Source organism: Zootermopsis nevadensis, unplaced genomic scaffold, assembly GCF_977971745.1.
Source record: "Zootermopsis nevadensis isolate Lab colony 2312 unplaced genomic scaffold, Znev_1.0 Znev_ptg000027l, whole genome shotgun sequence".
Lineage (NCBI taxonomy): Eukaryota > Metazoa > Arthropoda > Insecta > Blattodea > Termopsidae > Zootermopsis > Zootermopsis nevadensis.
In genome coordinates, this window is record NW_028259159.1 from 3,294,937 (window position 1) to 3,314,414 (window position 19,478).

Consider the following 19,478-nt stretch of genomic DNA (forward strand, 5'->3'; position numbering starts at 1 on the left):
GAAGCAGATAATTTTTGTAAATATCAACATTTATGCCTACCGGTCAGCAATATTTAATTTGTTGCAGTTTTAACAAATTGTCTAATGATGTTTTAATAAATTTAACTCATTCATAATTCGGCGGCTCGCGCGTCCATAAAAGGGATGAATGTGACTCCTGGTCTTGAATGGTTGATAACCGCTACATTTCATCGGCCACTCTCGTGAGATGGCTCGGATATTCGTGTAGGGTGGCAAGCCTGCAGTACGACCACCTGTAGAGTCGTGTTGTTTATCACAAGGCAAGCGCGTGTCAAAGTGGCCGCAGTTAGTGGAATGGGTCTTCTCAAGATCCGCATAGATTTTCTTGGATTCTGCTGTCGGATGTGGGACGTTGCTTGTTCTTATGTCCGTATCCAGCATACTACGGCCTCGCAGAGAGCAACAGAGGAATGCTGCATATATTTGAAAACCTTGGAGCCCAAAACTGACGATTTATGTTATTTCGCTTGTTTGATAGGTTTCTAAATGTGCCCCCAAGAATTACTGTTTTACAATTTGAACGCAAAAAAAAAATTGCAAACGAAACAAGATGTTTGCCAAATTCATACTGAAACATAAGCCGTTGAGTTCTGAGCTCCTTCGTTACAGGGACACGACACGAAAATAAAAGGGAAAACGGTGTCATTTGAGTACATTTTTTTATATTCATTCAGATACAGTAACACTAGTAAAAATGCACTTTAAAATGACTGTGTTGTGTGTACTCTGTTATTTTCCAGTACGGAAATATTAATATTTGAATCATCTTCCAGAAGATTCTTAATAGGCAAATTCCTTGAACACAGAAAACTGTTTCGTGATTGTCTTTTGTTATAACTGGTAGCTATCTTCAGAGTTCAGGCAGAGAATGTGAAATTCATAAAAATGTTTTTCGTAATAAGCTAGTTTTGTACGTCTCAATTTCAACTACTCTGTTGCTTTATGAATATGATTATTTAATCTGAACTCTTTATGTTTGGTCTTATTGTTCATATACCATAAATATAAAATTTCCATACAACACTTCTGTTGAAAAATAAAAACAAAACTTTTTTAAGAAATGGGGCAAACGTTAGTTCTGTTAGTGTAATAGATTTGTGGCCAGTTGTTGCTATTAGACCATAACCTAACTGCAATATCTTCTGTCTTCTCTGTGATCTGTTCCTTACTTATTACACTGTTTTATCGTGAGTTATTAATGTCATGAATTATGCACACAGGTTGGTGTCATTGCGGACGTGGTAATAAGTGTAACATCGCCGAAGCATTCGGTAACACCTGTCTTCTGCTCCAAATGTCACCGTGGCGGTACCTCTTCAGAAAGGTAGGAGAAGCCAAAACAGCTCAGTTAATATATCCCTGTCTCTTAAATACGTTTCAGTCTTAATGTTATCAACAGATCTTCACCGTTATTTAAATGTACTGTCAATAGTTTTTGAATATCAATGTATGAATATGCGTCTATTTAATTGCGTAATAGTTTCTTAAAGTGCGGACACAAATACTTAAATAAAAATCGTTCTTTAATTTGTTCAGCGAACTATGAAATATCAATTAATATAAAGTAGAAGCTACATTACGGCAAATGGATCTGAGGACCATTATGTTGACCTTGAAATCATTTGATATGTCAGTAAATTAAATGACTGGAATCATTCGACTGAATGCCACTTTGAAACGTAATAACATTTTTATGTCGCATGTGCCTTCACCAGCGAACCAGTGGATTTACTTGTATATGTTTATGTTAGCCATTTCGGAATAGCTCAGAAAAGAGAAGCATAAATAGTATGTTTGTATTTACTTTTCCATTATCGATATCGTAAAATACCTGATTCGTCTGATATCAACCGCGGAATAGGCATTCAAGAACGTCGAATTGATGCCTGCGTTCCGTTGTTTAGCCTGAGGCCGTTCTTGTAAGTGTTTGTTATTTAACGGGAGGTTTGTTCTTCATTTGGTATCCCAGTACTGTACTGTCTTATGAAAGTCCAGGCAGTAAGTTTTGTAACAGTTTGTTTCTAGAACTACGTAGAGAATACTTGATTCTATTGAACGTTTTAAATACATGTTGGTGGAAGCAGGTCACAGACAGTTCCAAAATCAGAGGAAGAACAGATGAGTTTTACACTTGAATAAGTAAAAAGGTTTGTTCAGAATAATTTGAAGTGAAGATATTTAAATCACATTATGTAATGTGTGAACAATTCTTCGTACTTTTGAGTATTATAACATAAGGTTGATAGTTTTAAGCAATTATGTTACGCATTATTTTCTTCAGTCGGAACGTTACATGACGAACTGGACGACTTCTGTGCGTGCAATGTCGGACTCTACATAATTCACCACCTACGCTTTACAGAATTGCATAGTTCACCTCTATGTTCTTTTGTTCTGAAAATAAAGATGTAGACTGTATCTGTAAATAAATTTAAATACGTTCAAATACGCTTAGAAGTAAAATATCCGATTTTGCGTGTTTTAAAAGATGCTATTTTAGGGCAATTTCTTTTCTTTGCCCCTGTAGGTGCCATGCATGTATGTCAACATTTGATACACAACTCGCTGCAGAGACTGTACCCGCTTGCGGACAGTATGGGCGCACAGACTTAACTTTAGTTATCAATTATGTAATAACCTGTCGTGTTTGAGTGTCGGTCACAATCATTACTCATGCTTTTCTCTCCAACCTAGTTTGATGCCAATTAAGTATAAACAGTAGGTGTTGTTATGATTGCTGATTCCTCTCTTTGAAAGACCATCGTCATCAAAACACTACAAATGTTCTGCATCTTTCTCCTTCTTCTTGTAGCGAACGCATGTGCAAACCTACTCACAAAAGGAAAGACGCGCGGACATGGCTGTTTCGAGGTCAATTGGTTTTTGAGGGTTTCTGCCTCTATGGCATTATCTGTGTCAAACCGTTGAGGGCATATTTGTCAGTGCTGAATAACTTTTACGCCTGCCAATAACCGACAGTCTTGTTCAAAGTGCATAATTAGTTCCAAACATTAATGTAAAGTATTTTACCCAATTTTATTGCATAGTCGTGTCTATGTGCTTTATTTATTTATTTTTTGTAATAGAGAGTCTAAGGTTGTCGTTTATTTCCATTAGTCGACAATTTTGTATATCCTTTCTCAGACGATGCTTCATATTAGCTATGCCTCATTCAATCTCAGTTTAAAATGAAATTAAATCTACAGGCATATTATTGTATGTATTATCAGTGTTTGCCTGTTATTGGCTTCTTGCTGTTGGCAAATACGTAAATAAATTAATTTAATTGAATTGAATCTTTCTTCTTATAAGCTCACCATGGGCCTACATAATATTTATTTTCGAGAACAACTTGCTTTTTGTTAAATGGGTTTCTATTTGCAAAGACACATTTCAACATCCATGTTTATCGAAATTTGATCGACGTAACTTAGTCTGTGAATAAAAGAATGACGGGAGTTATGTGTTTTATGCCCTCAAATATTACTGCAAATGAAATGCATATCTTATAGTTTTATTAGCACGCTTATTTTTGTAGCTACCTGCCTACTGGCACAGGCACATGGACGTACTTGAAAAATAAAGTGTATCTCAGAACCAGCAATCTTCGCCTTTGATTAGATTGTTAATGAACAAAGGTTAATTGTAATTCAAAAACAGGCACAAGCTAACTTCCTTGGGGATGAATGGTTTAGAATTTATTTACGATCGAATGTAGCGGCTGATTAGCTATCGCTGTGGTTCATAGCTCGGCCTGGACCCCGGCTATCCTGAAGGAAGGTTCTTCGTGGTCTTCCTCAATCCCTCCAGGCAAACTGGGGGATAGTGCTTAAAATGAAGCCATGACTGCTTTATTCCACATTATTTCCAATTAATTGTTTATAATGGTATTAAACGGTATAAAGTGTTTTGAGACTTGTTGAGCGTCAATTAATTCACAAATAAATAAAGATGATTTCGTTATGTCATATTTTTATTATTAAAATATTCTTTAGTAGGTGAGAATATATTTAAGATTATGCTATTTAGATTACAAGGGTTAAATTTCGACTTTTGGATATAACCGTCACTTTCATAATTCTTGTTTAGCCACCGGATTCACATTTACCTAATCAACTACCTGAACTGTTGCATACGCACTGAAAGTCACTTTCTTCGGTTCTGAGTATTCTCCTATTCGCCTGTTCTTTTTTATGACGGACTTTAGGTTTCCTCCATTCTTCCCTTCTGGCTCTCCTCCACACCCTTCTCCGATGTATTCAAATCTCGCCGGCAGTTCTCCGATGCTATTTCGTCTACGCCCTGTTTCATTATATGACAATAGCGGCGAAGATGAATGAACGACAGCGCCTCCTATCTCCCTTAATTTTTGAGACAGTCCAAAGAATCTGTTGGATAAGGAGTTGGCGGTATTTGAAGCAGGGACTGTGTCTATGTAACGATACGCCATCGGCCTTCTTGCCGGCGGACTCTTGCTGCGGCGACTTCCGTTTGTAACATTGCGAGAGCGACTTCTGTTCTTCCGGAAGTGTTGCTGGGTCTGTGCCTGCTGTTGGTGTTGAGTGGTGGTCGAAGAACTGGAGAAGGAGTCCTCAACATTATTCTTCTTTGCATGGTTCTTATTCGAACTTGATTTCTGTGATGCTGTGGATGACATTCTCCAGCTCGGAGGTGCCGGCGAATACGCTACAAGATTACCATTGGCCACGCCATTACCATAAATCCAAGCACCTTGCTGAATTACTGGCACAACCATCGTCGGTTGAGGCTGTTGTTGATCGACTGATACCCTGATGAACTGTCCTCTGACCACCATTTGTTGGTTATTGTTGTTACTGTTATTGCTGTTGACTCTTTTTTGTGGCATTGCAGCTGCATTCGAATCCGACTGGCTCTTTGTTGAGGGAGATTTCTTGTTACTGACTGAGTCCAGTTGATGTGGGCCTTTCGTGAGGTGCGATGAAAGTGACGGGGGCTGTGGGGCTGGCGCTTTGTTTCTGCGCGTGTATCTCTTTCGCTCCGGGCGTTGAGGGCCTGAGGAATTGGGGTTAGTTTCGTCATCTTCCATCGAGGTTTGGGGCACAGTTGATGTTGGAGGGGACCACACCTTTCTGAGTTCCCCACCACTGTCGTCGTCTGCGTTACCTGAATGTATTACCAGTATCGCAGGTTGTCTTTGTCTCTGTATTACTTCCTTCCGCGTTCCTCCAACATCGACATCAGAGCGAATTATTCCTTCTATCTCCTTGCAGAACCTCGACTTTGTTCCAGTGTTGCTATTTGCTGATAGAAGATTACCAACATCTGGAGTGCTGATACTTATAATGCTGGACGGTCCATCCAAATTTTGATCATCTAATGCTATTAAATTCTCGACTGGGTTTTCCGTCTGAAGACCCCTCGAGACTTCAATGTGAGTGACGCCGTCTCCATCTGTCCTTTGCACTAAATTGAACCTGGTTCCTGCAACTGTTGAAAGGACTTCAACTTCACTTCCAGGACCAGAGCCGTTGGACAAAGTTCTTGTCGTTGGTGCACGGATGGGCTTCGTTACTGGTTTCGTTATTGCTGCAAGCGTGGAACTTTTTTGTGACGCTTCTTTTAAGGCTTTAATTATGGACTCTGGAGTTAGAGATGAACATTTGATTGATGAATGTTCTCTGCTTGATGCTAGAGATGGGTCTTTTCTCCTGTGAGGGTGCCTGTACTGTTCTAATTTAACACGTCTACTCGTCTCGTGGAAGCTTTCACATAGCTTCTTCATCTTTTCCTCACTTGAACATTCAAACACTATAGCTTCTAAGCCAGATGATGTATCTGTACCAGACGGAGACAATCTTTGAGACCTCCTTTTCTTTACAACCCAGACTACAATGCGTTGAAATGAAGGATCCGTATGACAGAACGCAATTTCGTTAACAGCATATGTTTCTCTCGTGTCATCATAACCATCTTTATTTGTCGTAACTGGTGACGATATTTTAGAAGTTGCCATTTTACCATTTCTCTGTTGAAAGAGTGAAAGGGATTTGACAAGAGCAGACACAGAGGTTGTATTCACAGCTGTTGGGGAAGGCGTAGACGGAACCGATGTGTCTTCAGTATCAGAAGCTCCACTGCTGTTGGCGCTATCAGTAGCGACTGATGAGACACAGGAAGAAGTCGACGAAGATATGACGCGCGTTGAAGGCGTTGGTCGCCCACTTAGCGTTGTGATCGTCGCATTTGGATGGCACTTGAAAACATGGTCGTCAACAAAACAACATGATGATGAATTGCTCATGGTGTCATCAGCTGATGATCCGAGAGATCTAGTTGAGGCTGAGTCGTCATCACCATCCGATTCGAACCCTTCGTCATCGTGCCGTTTTAATTGATGTTTCTGGTGGAATGGTCTCTTTACGATTTCGAGTCCATCCCGGCAGCGAAGGATATATCGTCGGTCTGGTCGCTCATCTCTGGTGGTTGTCCATCCTCGAGTTACCACTGTGCTGCGGGTTGCAGGAAACAGGGATCGGATCAAGCTAGCAAGACTGGAAGCATCTATCGCCCCGTCCACCGGTTGCCTACCTAGCAGAACAGCTTCACACTGCATAGTAACTTGTAGCCTTCACTGAAGAATTTGTCTTCCGAACTTCGTATGAAGCAGTAGCATCAATAAAACTTTATTTCCATGTCTCCCTGCTTCTGTTGTAAATCTTGTTCTTCTGTGTCAACAGTTCTTGGTCTAACAGACGAAAGGTAGCCGCCATCTTTCTCAGTCACGGTTTGGTTCATTCGCTTTATCGAAACCTGTAATCAGAAATAAACAAGGTAGTGTGTTTTAAAGCAATAGGTTCGATGAATTTGTAATTATTTAAGACTTACACCTGCACATGTTTAATGAATTTTATCAACTGATCCACCGAATGCTTGATAAGATAATTACACATAATTACAAACTTGATTAACTAGTTAAGGTTATGCCGACAAGTAGCGTGTGTTTCAAAGTAATAACTCGGTGTTTGTTGAATGAAAGACTACCGGCCGGGATAGACCGTATCGTGTATGAGATTCGAACGGGAATCTCATGATTGTAAATCAGCGTTACCGTTTAAGCCTGTCGGTCTGTTTCACTTTTGTGACTTTATTTCCTAATAGGTGCCAGGATAATGCAATTACAAAGGCATTACTTTTACTGGGGACCAATTTTATGGCAGAACTTGCTAACTGGGGCCAATTACAGCGAAGGGCATATGAAATGGACGAGGTCGAAATTGCAACAGAACGAGCCGAGACTGAGGCATCGTGCCATTCCAGGTTGACATTCCACTGATCTTGTCATGAATATTCACTTCTAGAACGCTTAAAATTGTTCTTTGTTGATAGGTACTAAGGACTGAGGACTCTTCATTTGAGAACATAATTAAAAATGCCGATAAGTATTTATTTTAGTCGGACTTTGATCATGACTTACTGTAAGTGACGCTAGTACTGATGAAGACACTGAAAACTTAGAATCGTGCAATTAAAAATTAATGGGAAACATGGAAGAAAATAAGACGCCATGAGGAGAAACTTTAACAAAGCGAGAACTTTCTTTTTGTTGTATATTTAATGTGCGTTTAGTGATAATCGGATGGTGGGTGCCACGCTCTTGTATGGTGTTTGACGGGGAAAGTGTGTGCAGATTCTACATCAGGAGAAAGTATAACACGTTTATAATGTATCTCAACCGTTCAGTTCTTCTCGTCTTCCCAATGTGTTGAAGACTAGAACGGGAAACCTACGGTCCGCTAGTCCGTGGGGAGCGGCTGGAGCCATCCATCATTTGATGAAGAACCGTTACAATTTCTCGCCTCATCTGAGGAATTCCATTAAATATCATAGTACTCATATTTCATCCATAGTTACCGGTCCCGATAAAATCATCGCAGTCAAATACAGAGACCTAACATCACGGTGCAAAGGTTAGAATTCTTTCTTCTAGTACGTGAAATCAGCTGGAAAATTTATTTTAGTTAAAGGTAAAGTTGTCACTGGTACTTAACTAAGCACCGCGTCAGGCAAGCTCGTATCTTCGCGCATACTTAACCTGGGTTCTAGACCGGGGACTTGTGATTGATTACCTCACGCCTCGACCGCTGAACCCCCGGGGAAAAGATTCCAATTCCCATTGGACAGATCCGGTCTGGACTTCTGGACGTTGTGCTGAGGAGCAAAATCCTGATTTGCTGGAAATCGAACCCTACTCGTCCAGCCCATAGCCCGTTCGCAATAAAGAGCATGTTGGTGTAGCGGTAATCCTCTAGGTTGGTATTCAGTAGATCACTGGATTTATTCTCGTTTGGGCTACCAGTTATCTGGACAAATGTTTCTTAGCTTTATTCTGACTCTTCAATCGTGTAACGGGGCAGTGCATTGGGACAGAGTACAAGCTCGTCCCCCCCCTACAAGTCCTTGCGTAATTAACGTTTATGATCACTCCACCTAATTCGACATCATTTAATTCCTGCAGTTCAAACAGTGTCTCGAAATAACATAAAAACTATCCAATAAAGGATGGAATTGTATTCCAATTGGCATTGGCCACTTTCGCTGTTAATGTTGTTACTGTCAACAAAGTCCATTAACACACGTTATAAACTTTGTTTTCTTCCGTCTCTAAGTTGTTAAGTTGTTAACTGGAAACTGATTGTTGAGAGGACCATGCGCAGATGATCATGCGATCGATTCCTGCTGTGGGCTAAATAAAGAATTATCGGTTCTTACTTCATGCAGTAGGCCTGTACGGTGTATATCGCTGAAGAGCATGGCCATTAGAACCAGCATCCATTAAATTCATACTTCAAGTAAGACATGCCAAAAGCTGCCTTAAAATATCATGGGCTATTTATAAATCGATCATACTTAGCAAAAAAGATAAAAACTATGCGTTTTCTTTCGACTCTGTTCGTGATTTCTATAGGATCTTAAATAACATTTGTGAGTTTCTCCTTACTGTTTCGTCACAGCAGGTAAGGTGTGTTTAAAAATATAATGCCCTGTAACGAATGATATTAGAAGCTGTTTGAATTGTACGGTTTTGTGTGAAGCAGACAGGAAGGATTGCAAGACAAACGAGAGACGCGATGCGGAATTGGCAGCTCCTCACTTCAACAGCGACACACGTAACAAATACAGATCATAACATACTTGTTTCTGCACAGAAAAGAAAGCACAGCAAACTCATATTGTATTTGCCCTAACATGATGTTCACTTTATCTTTTCAAAGACCTCTCGAAAAATGAGTTATGATTTATATCCACGCATGTTCATTTGCCAGGTGTTTTAATGTAAGACCTAATGAAAACGTGTTTATGTGTTTAAATTATTTTGTTTTGTTCTGTGTTGAGACAGATAGGAGTACTGTACATCTGCTTGCGATATAACGATGAAAAATATTTATATATAAGGATTAATTTGATATCTGCAATGTACTTGTCAAAATATATTTTTACAACAGATAAGTGCAGATATGTAGATTCCCTTTTATAAATTTTAATCTTTCAAGATTGAGTGTTAAATCAGATATCCGAGACGTATGTTCTCCTCTCAACATCTTTCTTCCTAAAGCTGTACTTCTTGGATTCCCGAAGACTCCAATTCTGTAAGTCGTATCCTGCGGCAGTTAAATGACAAATATATTATACGCTTGGCCGACTAGATCCATTTTTGTATTAAATCAGGGCTCCGAGAAGAATGTACAGGCCGAAAGTAGAGGAAGTAACAGAACAGTGCCGAAAACTGCTTAACGAAGTGCTTCGTGATTTTACCTCTTCACCTAGTATTATTACGATAATGAAATAAGGTTGATTAGATGGATAAGACCTAAAGTACTATCGAGGAAGTTGAGAAATGCATGCAGCGATTTAGTCGGAAAGAGGCCATTTTGGAGACCTAGGCTTACGTAGGATCTTAAAGAAAGACTGTGAACTGAATGCATGTTGCAGACTCTCTGTTTACTCGAATATAAGGAGTTGTATAGGCGGCCGATATTGTCAATGTTTCACTAATTTTAGATTTTTTTTTTATATTTTTTCAAATTATTATATATAACTGAAGTAAAACTAATCTTGTTGTCAACAGTCATAGTACCGGGTAATTTCCGATGGCACCAGAAAGTGATGTTGCTTGTGCCCTTGTTTTACTGAGTGACTGAATAGAGAATACAAGGGCTGTGTTCCGGACTAATAATAAAGAAGAGGGCATTCAGTGAGCTTAATGAAACAAAATTAGACGTGGTGAACAAAAGAAGGAACGGGTAGTGAAAAAAAATGCAAGGAAAAAAAGAGAGGAATGCGTTAAAAAAACAAAAAGGGATGTCCTACATCCAGTCATTCATCGCATGTTCTCAGCCTTCTTTTTGCCTCTGACATGTCTTCGGCCTTCGAAAAGGCATGTAAAGAGATGGCGAGACAAGGCAGTAAACAGAGCAACGCGCAGCGTTTAATCCTCTGGTATTTACTGCACTTACCATTTTATGTTGTCGTGCTGAAATAATTTTATTAACTGACATAAAGCGATATTCGCCTGGTTATGCATTTGCAATGTACAAGCACGTGTGTACGTGCTAGCGAGCAGAGATACTGCCCGGTGTAGAATTTTTAATTCAGTTCCTTCTAGCGACATTATGTTAAATGCTGTGGAGGTGTAGCTTGAAGTAAGGTATGTAGAATGAAACTGACGTTTCTGTGGTCAACAACAACCCTTGAGATAACTGAATCCCATGGCGATATTTGAACCTGACAACACGCGAATATGTAGCACGAATTCTCTTGTGAAGATATGAAGAGGCTGTGGAATATTCGGCTTTGGGATCTAATCAGGAGGAACCCAGTTCAGGTTTTCGGCTGCATCACCGGTTGTGTTTTTTAGCCCTTCTTGCCGAATGTCAGGTCGTAGGCTTGCTTTAGATAGGTCACGGTTGTCCTCATTCCTGTCTTTTTTAATTCCCTAGGCCTGTGCATATTAATAAATGCCATTGCGTTCGAAACAAATCTCTTAATAAATAGTCTCTAACCAATCGAAAACCCTTCTAGTAGAAATAAGGCTGCAGTAATATTTTAATATCGTTCGCCATTAGCCTTGCAACAATATTGTTGCAGTTTGACATGAAGAAATTGTCGAAAGTTAATACATACGCATTGCTTGGAAATTTAACTCAACATTCTGAAGTATGAAGTCTATCAAAAAAGTTTAAAAATTTAGTTCGTACCTCAAAGAATACACAACGCATTCTTGTTAAAAAGTTAATTGTGCTGAGAGAAATTATATCAATTTGTTCTGAAACTGATATGAAAGTCACAAATACACTCTGGACAAAATAGAGTGTTACCGAATATTAAAGCAGGCAGCACATATAGTTACCGCTGTGCTTCGAATAGTCTGAGGACAAGATTCTGCTTGCTGGTCATTAATGGAAAATTATTTTCAGTGAGGTTCGTGTGTAATGTTTGTCTAGACCCTGGTTGATTGTGGTGGAATCCAGTTAATCAGAATAAATGTTAATCGGACAGCCCCAAGGTTAATGACGGCAGGAGTGTTGTTTTAAAAAATCAAATTAAAACTTCATTACGGTCAAATATAGAGGTATTTTTTGCGCGCGCGGACTCAGGAGGAAGAGAGCACCTCGTTTCGTCAAGACAGCGGACTCTTAATGCTTAATTTCGCGTCACGGCTGCGCTGTCTGGAGAACTGTTTAAGAGGTTTCGGCCCTTCTTAATCTTACCCGATCTTTTTAAATCTACGGCGTTTCGAAAATCTGTTGTTTCCTACCTTAGGAGAAGCTAGTACCTGGCGCTGGTCCAGGGAAATGAAACCAATTACAGAACCTTTGTGGTTTTCAAAATCCGTGGAGACGTAGAAAGTCTAGGAAATGAGTCATAAAAATTGTGTTGCGCCACGTTAGGATCCTGAAGACGTGTTTCGTGGTGTGTTTCATTACCTAGGATTTCGCATGCGATTATTAAAAAGAAATACGAAATGTACTTTTTATGATATCCGTAGATCTGCTCGAATTTATTGTGACGTTTCGAAACTCGGAAAATATTTTACGTGTGCAGTTAATCTATGAAGTAAAGTTATATTGAACAATTAGCTATTCATCAGATTAAGAAATTTCCTCTTTTTATGATCCCGTGTTCTCAACAGCATACAAGACAGACGGATTACTGGCTTAAAATAACAAAGATATGAACCCATCTAGAGGTTCTGCATTGGTTATTTTGACTAAGAAACAAGCAGTGGAACATACGAATTAAACAATTGGATTTAATTACTGGCTTTCCGTAAACAGTACATCAAGTAAGTTTAAGCCAGAGAAGGAATAAAGAACTTTCTTTGTTAACCTGTTTGATAAGTACGTCAATTATTTTTATTTTTAAATTTAGTTTTTATTTGCGTTTTATTGAGATGAGATAAAACCGGATCTTGCACAGAATTAACAGTAAATTGATATTCACCAAGAGAAACGTGTGTAAAAGCTATGCCATCGTAACACCCATGTAATTTTGCTGACTGTTACTTGTCTTGTAAACGTGAAAGGACAGAGAAGTAACAGGAGGAAGAAGAAACTCTCAGACGGAATGTTGATCTGAGTAATGATTGTTGTTGTCATGGCAACCAGCTGGAAGAGAGAAGTCATTGCCCGCGCTATTGGCCCTCTGGTGGTAAAGTGGGCAGATAGTTTCCCTAGGAAGTGTTATCAAGATAATGATGATGATGATCATGACGAGAAAGCTTTCTTGGTTACAGGTTGCTTGAGAGAAGATTTATACTTGGTTCATTAATAAAACAACACTTCGTTCAGTCGCCAAGCTGTACAGTCCCAGACGAGGCATAGTAATCATAATCTGCAGAACCCTTGGCAGATGTGACTTGTGCAAAGTACGGTCATGAATGTGGGGTGGGGGTGAAAAGAAATGCGACTTAACACTCATAAATATGAAACATGATAAAATTTAACTTCATTTTGTATTGCGTACCAATATTGTAATTTAGAGGGCACGCATTTGTTCCTGATCTGCAGTTTTGGAACCCGTCATCAAACCTGTACTAGAGTCCGTTTGAATAAAAGAACACGCCTGCCAAGTGTGTGGCAAACAGTTGCTGGAGAAGAAAAGAAAGGGTCACATAATGCCACTAGCATTGTTATTAGAAAGGGGATGTACGGCCTTAAGATATCTTCGTCATATAAATAAGTAATTTGAGACACCTTTAATGAAAAACTATTATTCATTCGCTTGTTGGAATGGCTGAACGTAGTAATTATATGATCATAACAGTCACCGCCCTTTAAATGATCCGACATTGTTTATTTTCCGGGTCTATGTAGGTACATACTAGTTGAAAGTACTGTATGTATCATACGTGCATACATACACATTAATTAAGTAAATACGTGGGGTGTAATCTAGAAGGTTCTTGTATTAAACACAACCCTGTCTAATACGGACGGGTGTTCACGTCCCTTAGACAACTGTTGCATTCAGACATTAATGTCCTTCTTCCAGTTCGTGTACCTGCTAAGATAAAAATCACGCAGGGACCTCGACATCAACTTCTTATTTTTTGTTCCTTTTTTTTATTTAACGATGCTTCTTCATTTGCATAGATTACATGACTAGAATGTCAGAATTTTTATGAGTGAGGAATTGGGTAGGGCAGTGTTTGTTTTAATCCCGATCTTTCCCTTGACGAACTGAGTAAATAACACACAGCGAATGCAGAACCTCCCGAGTGCTAATCGCTACACCGTGGCATTAGCTGTATTCTCAGCTACGTTACAAAAACAAGTCTGGAAATGTAGCCTACGTATAGCTAACCAATTCCGACGAGATCGCTTTGTTATTAACTCTACTTTTTTAAATCATGAATACTAGGTTTTGATGCTGTGTTATAAGGAGCGTAAAACGCCCAGGGTGGGCTAGCAAGGACTTGCAGTGTAAAATCTGTTCAACGATTCTCCAATTATGAAATACCAAATACATTATTATTTGTTTAATTATCTTGATAATCGTAAGATATTTTATTTTATCTTCATATTTCGACATTTTTTTGCGTTTATGTGTTCGGTCTTCTGCAGGATTTCGCAGAAACTCGCGTGTCTGTTATTGATCATAAATAATTGGAAATTGTCGACAAATATTGTTGAAAACCGGTATAACATTTTATGAAAATCCCTTTAGCGATTCTTAAGTTCTTATATGGGGACCGACGGACAGTAGATTTTGAATTGCTAATGGGCAGATCTTTGCGGTGAATGACAGACTGCTAGCTGGATGACCATTTTCCGATTCCCGATAGTGGTGGGGCATCATGTTCAGATCGGTTTCGGTGTCTGACCAGTGTGTACTGGGGGCTATGCCCCAGACACTAATCCTGAAGCTGAAGCCGAAGCCATCATTCGCATCAATCTGCTGTATAGATAGGCAAAGAATGTGCAAATCTTTACATTCATTCCGCGTGTATGTGTCTATGTATGGTACTTGGGCACATGGCTAGATATTACTTTATTTTCTGCGTTTCCAATTAGCGATAGAGTTTTGTATTTTCCTCACGTCTACTGAAGGTTTTGTCCACTCCCGCGGCAAGCACAAAACAATGGCGCTAGAGCAATGAATTGAAGGATCTAGACTTGCTGGAAGTGACTGTCACATGCCATTCAATAACGAGGTAGCTGGCTTGGTTTTTGTTTTGCTGAGTCTGGAAACATAATGACCCAAGAATCTTTGTTGAACCGACAGAGTTGTACGGCATTCCGGTGGAGTAGGGACACTCTGTAGCATCAAACGGAGGAATGCTGGTAACATGTGCGCGGAAGTACACAGCTCGGACACTATGGGCCAACAAACACCGTAACGTTCGGACACCGCAAAAACTTCCGCCCCTCCCTCCCCCACCCCCAAAAAACACGTCGTGTACAAAATTCAACTGTATTGTCTAGCGGTTAGGCCGCCTAGGGAGGCCGTGTTTCGAATCCCGATAAGCAGACAGATCTTCGTAACTCGTACAGAAGCGATAAAAGTCAAAGCACTTAATATCACGGTTGAGTTCTTCGAATTCTGAGGCTTCCGTGTTTGGTTCTGAGCTGGGGTGTTCGCTGTCCTGTCTGAGGTATGTTCGGCCTGTCTGTAGTGACTATAACAGGTTCTGGTATAGGACCTTAAAGCTCGCTGTTCCCATCTAAGTTATTTCCAATTCATCATGAATAGCAAACAAGGACTTGGACCTCTTTGAAGGTAAAATCTCGGGGTTCGTTTGGAAAAGCAGAGTAAATCCACTGACGAACTAACTAACCCAATGGAAAAGGTCCTTCTTGAGAAGGTGGTATTATGCTCAGCTAGTCTAGAAATTCCGCGGCTTTTATGGAACCAGAAGGTTTATTATCGTGGCTATAAGAAGCCGAGTCAGATGCCCCGTGTAACATAACATGTTCTTTCTTACGGTGAGCAATTATTAGTCCTCTGTCTACCGCCCAGGGTGACTGGACCTTTTACATATTCGTAACTATCCTCCAAATCTGAAGCTTCTATCATCCATTCACATCGGAATGTGCCATGCTGTGGTCATAAGGGACTAGGTTTCTACATTCCATAGCAGTTAATTACGGCCTACTTGAATTTCACGTAAAGTAGCTGTTAAAAGTAACGTTGCAACACTCACCGCTCCACAAAGCCACGCAGGAGAGAGGCAAATGCGAAGCTTCAGTCATGATAAACCCTGGAGCTTGATGGAGATGGTCAGTTTCAAATGATTCATGACTTGTCCATTATGCGATAACTTTATACCGTACGTGCCGAGAAGGCGTAATATAATTGCATGTACGTATATCCACAGGTTAAAAAATGTCTCTTTGCACAGTGCGTTTCATAGCTTTTGTAATTAATCTTGAATCTGTTTCTAAGAGAGGGCTTATTGTGACCATTAATATGAGCAGTAGGACCGGAGTTCTCACGAATTCTGTTTGAAGGAAGTGTAATGACCACGCATTATTTCTGTGCAATCATATAAAGTGCCTAACTGTAAAGAAGTGCAATGAAGTTCCTTTAATGTAGAGGTAATGATGATGATACAGCTCATGAACAGATGGGCTCAATCACCATAGCGGTTTACTTCACTTTTGTAAGATTTTCTTCTGGATCTCACGGACATGTTATTTCATTCTATACAATTTCGGTTAGGCGAGAGACTGAAAGTGATGTTATTTTTTAAAATTATTTTTCATTAAAAAGATATTTATGAGAATTATTCGAGTAGATACAGGTTTAAATCTATGAATTCTGGGTTTCAAAGATTATTAGATATAGACAATAGCAATAATACATTTGATTAAAATACTGTTAAGACAACTTTTAACTCAATATTAGAATACTACTATGTCAAGTCATAAAACGTAAGCATGCAGTATAGACACTTCATAGCATACAGTCATAAGTTTATCAAAATATTTCGTTAAATTAGTCCATTATTTAAACAGTTTTCAAATACACCTTTTAAATCTTTAGAATTCTACGTATTTTATACACGAATTTTTTTACCATGTGTCGATTTATACAGCACTGATGAACATCGATCTAGGTTTTATAGAAAGTAGGGGTTCTAGTAGAACTTACGTGTCTATAAATCAAAATTGAAATTATTATTTTTAATCGACACCTGGTTACTAGACTAATTTCGGAGATGAAATTGACAGGAATGGACACGGCCTCTTTATTTTTTCTTTACGTCAAGCAAAGACCGCACAGTAAAAGTACTTCTTATTATATCTGCTTTAGATCAGGCGGACAGGATTTGACGACGTATAGAACTGAAATATCTTTTGATTTTATTGCCGAACAGCCCAGTAGGTTACTTTAGAATGTTAATGTAATCTCTTTATATGCAATGGCGACACCTCTATTGCATTCTCTACATTGAATTAAATTCAAGCTGCTTTTATTTCCACCCACTGGGACTTGATTTTACTTCTCGTACACGCTACGCACTCGGTAGGGACGGCAAGGTTAGGTTAGGTTATGTTATGTTTTATTTTATATAAAAGTTAATCTTCCCCCTGTCCCGCCCTTCTCTTGTTGTTGTTTTCCACAAGATGACCTTGAAAAAGGAAGAGATTGTATGTTTACACAAACATTTTAGAAGGTGTACCACACTGGAACCGGGGTTTGAGGATGTACCGTGTCCTTCGGAAACCCTGAAGATGAAGACAGTATGTTTCCCCGGAACAATGTTGTATGACTTGGCTAAATCACGACTGTTTCACCCAGAATCCGAACCACGGACCGTTCTTTTGAGATACGTGCAGTTCATTAAACATTAATGAAATATGTTTTTAATGTATTGCGAAATTTAACGAAAGTTATTTGTTCTCCTGGGCTTACGAGTAGCCGGAAGGAACAACCTGGTAAAGTTGGTGACTTTTCGCGCATCGTTGCGAATCGCGCCTGACAGCAATTCAGTTTGAAATTGTGGGGTGAAGACAGGAAGGGATTAGCGTCCTCTTTAGCTCCCAATCCTCGCTTGAGCTCCTCGTGTCAGTTGAAGTTCGTGTTCATTGCACTGTGTCAGTACTCTGACAGGCTCATGATGTCAGCAAAAACCTCTTACGGTCTCTTTAATTATGCTAATTGAGGGAATCTTGAAGTAAAAGTTGATTACAGAGCTTGGATTTCACAATGCGTACGCCAGTGAAAAGGCCCCAAGGAGATGAGAGAACTATTTTTTTACGCTACATTTCCTTCAATTAACATGTTCTCTTGACGGCAAGTCAAACGAAGCACTCGTTCCGTCCAGTGTTTAGTCAAGCGTATCGGGATATGTTGTTTGTTGATTTGTAAATCAGAATCGTATGCACTGCAGATACGTTAGCTTTCACATCTGGTGTCTCCTCTATCCATTGCCTTACTCACAGTGAAATCAACTGAGGCACATCGCTTTACACACGCTATGTCGATGATAAATTACCAGTCGCCTTCAGTCAGTTTTCGGAGCGTAAATTAACAGACGTGATGAGCAGAGTCTTAAGTGGGCTCGTGCATGAGGAAGTAACAGCCTCCTGTTGTAGGATGCGACCAGGAAGGCAGAAGAGTTTCTCCAGAGCTTAACTTCCCGCCCCGGCAGCTTTACCCCAAAGGAATCGATCGCGGTGCTTATTGGGTACGAGGGTGGGCGGCCCCAGAGTTGGCATGGGCGTCGTGGCGAAGACAAAAATCCTCCTGTGTCATAAGGTTTTCTGAAATTATTCTTCTCGTAATTTCATCGCGAAATTCCTTTCTGTTTGCTGCTGTTGTTCCCTGATAAATTCTGAACCAGTGCCAAATTTGTATTAGTTATTAATATTTATTTGTTACGACCTTATTACAAAATTATTGTCTTGAGGAATATGAGATCCTTGAGCCATATTTATACAGAATCGCCAGTTTCGTCAGCAGTAGTGTTAAGAGAGTGTAATTAATTTTTGCACAATATTTAACGTAAGAAAAACGTTAGTTCAGTCTTTTCTTGGATTTCCAGTTGCCTATCTAGTCCAAGGTTTCGTAGCACCGAAGAATATATAGCAGAATGAAGTTGTCCCTGAAGTGTGAATAAATCCTTCAGACCAGTTGCTTGAATTTAAAACTTGGCGCTCATCTAAATTTTTTTCAATGTAGTTTTGGTTTTTATAACTTGTTTCTGGTTGCTTGGCCATATAATTTACGATACAGTTTTGTTTGAAGAAGCTGTTTCTCTATTATAGTAACATGTATTCCAAGTCTAAATATATTTTATGAGCTGCATCCTATTACCTAGACGATATTTATCTTGTGCTGAGAATGTTGTCATTCCAACGTAGGGAATCTACGTTTCGTTATTACAACATACGAAAGAAGTCCTCTGTGCGCCTCACCTTTGGATGCGACTTTATTAGGCCTACATAAAATCTTTTCAGAGGCCTCGTGTCTGACGTTAAACCATCAGGAGCTGCTTGGGAAAAGTGGTCTGTACTTGTTTTTAAATCCATTTAGGTTTGCAGTTCTTTCTTCCTGAATTGTGTGTTTCGTAATATGACAGCAGTCGATTGATGGCACTATGTTTAACCAGTGTTTCTGGTGTTTCTGCGATATTTAAGAAGTCTGATGATTTAATGTCTGTTTCACAACGAACAAGACTGCCGGAGCGTGAAACAAACTGCTCAACCGATCTCCACTGGAGTTAAGAATTGCCTCTACTTTCGCTGTGTATGGCGGTGTGCCCTGTGACGTGGACAACCCTCCTTTGATTTGCCTTTCTCTACTTTATGACGAGGTAAAATACTATGGGTGAAGAGTCGAGAAAATGAGAAAACAGAAAACATCTCGATCGTAAACCAAGAATAAATATTTCAAGAGCAGTAATGCTTTAATGACCTCTGAACACAGGTCGGTGGCATCTCATGGTCAACGGGTCTGTCTTGTGTACT

The 19,478-nt window shown here is 39.6% G+C and overlaps 1 protein-coding gene across 1 annotated transcript in view; it reads right to left on the reverse strand.

Annotated features, from left to right (window-relative positions):
- Positions 1 to 3,871: 3,871 nt before the first annotated feature.
- Positions 3,872 to 19,478, reverse strand: part of LOC110829428 (uncharacterized) — a 33,436-nt gene continuing 17,829 nt past the window's right edge. Inside the window, exon 3 of the mRNA XM_022063129.2 lies at positions 3,872 to 6,813. Coding sequence (XP_021918821.2) covers positions 4,130 to 6,616 — 2,487 coding nt within the window. The 5' untranslated portion in view covers positions 6,617 to 6,813 and the 3' untranslated portion in view covers positions 3,872 to 4,129. The remainder of the gene's footprint in view (positions 6,814 to 19,478) is intronic.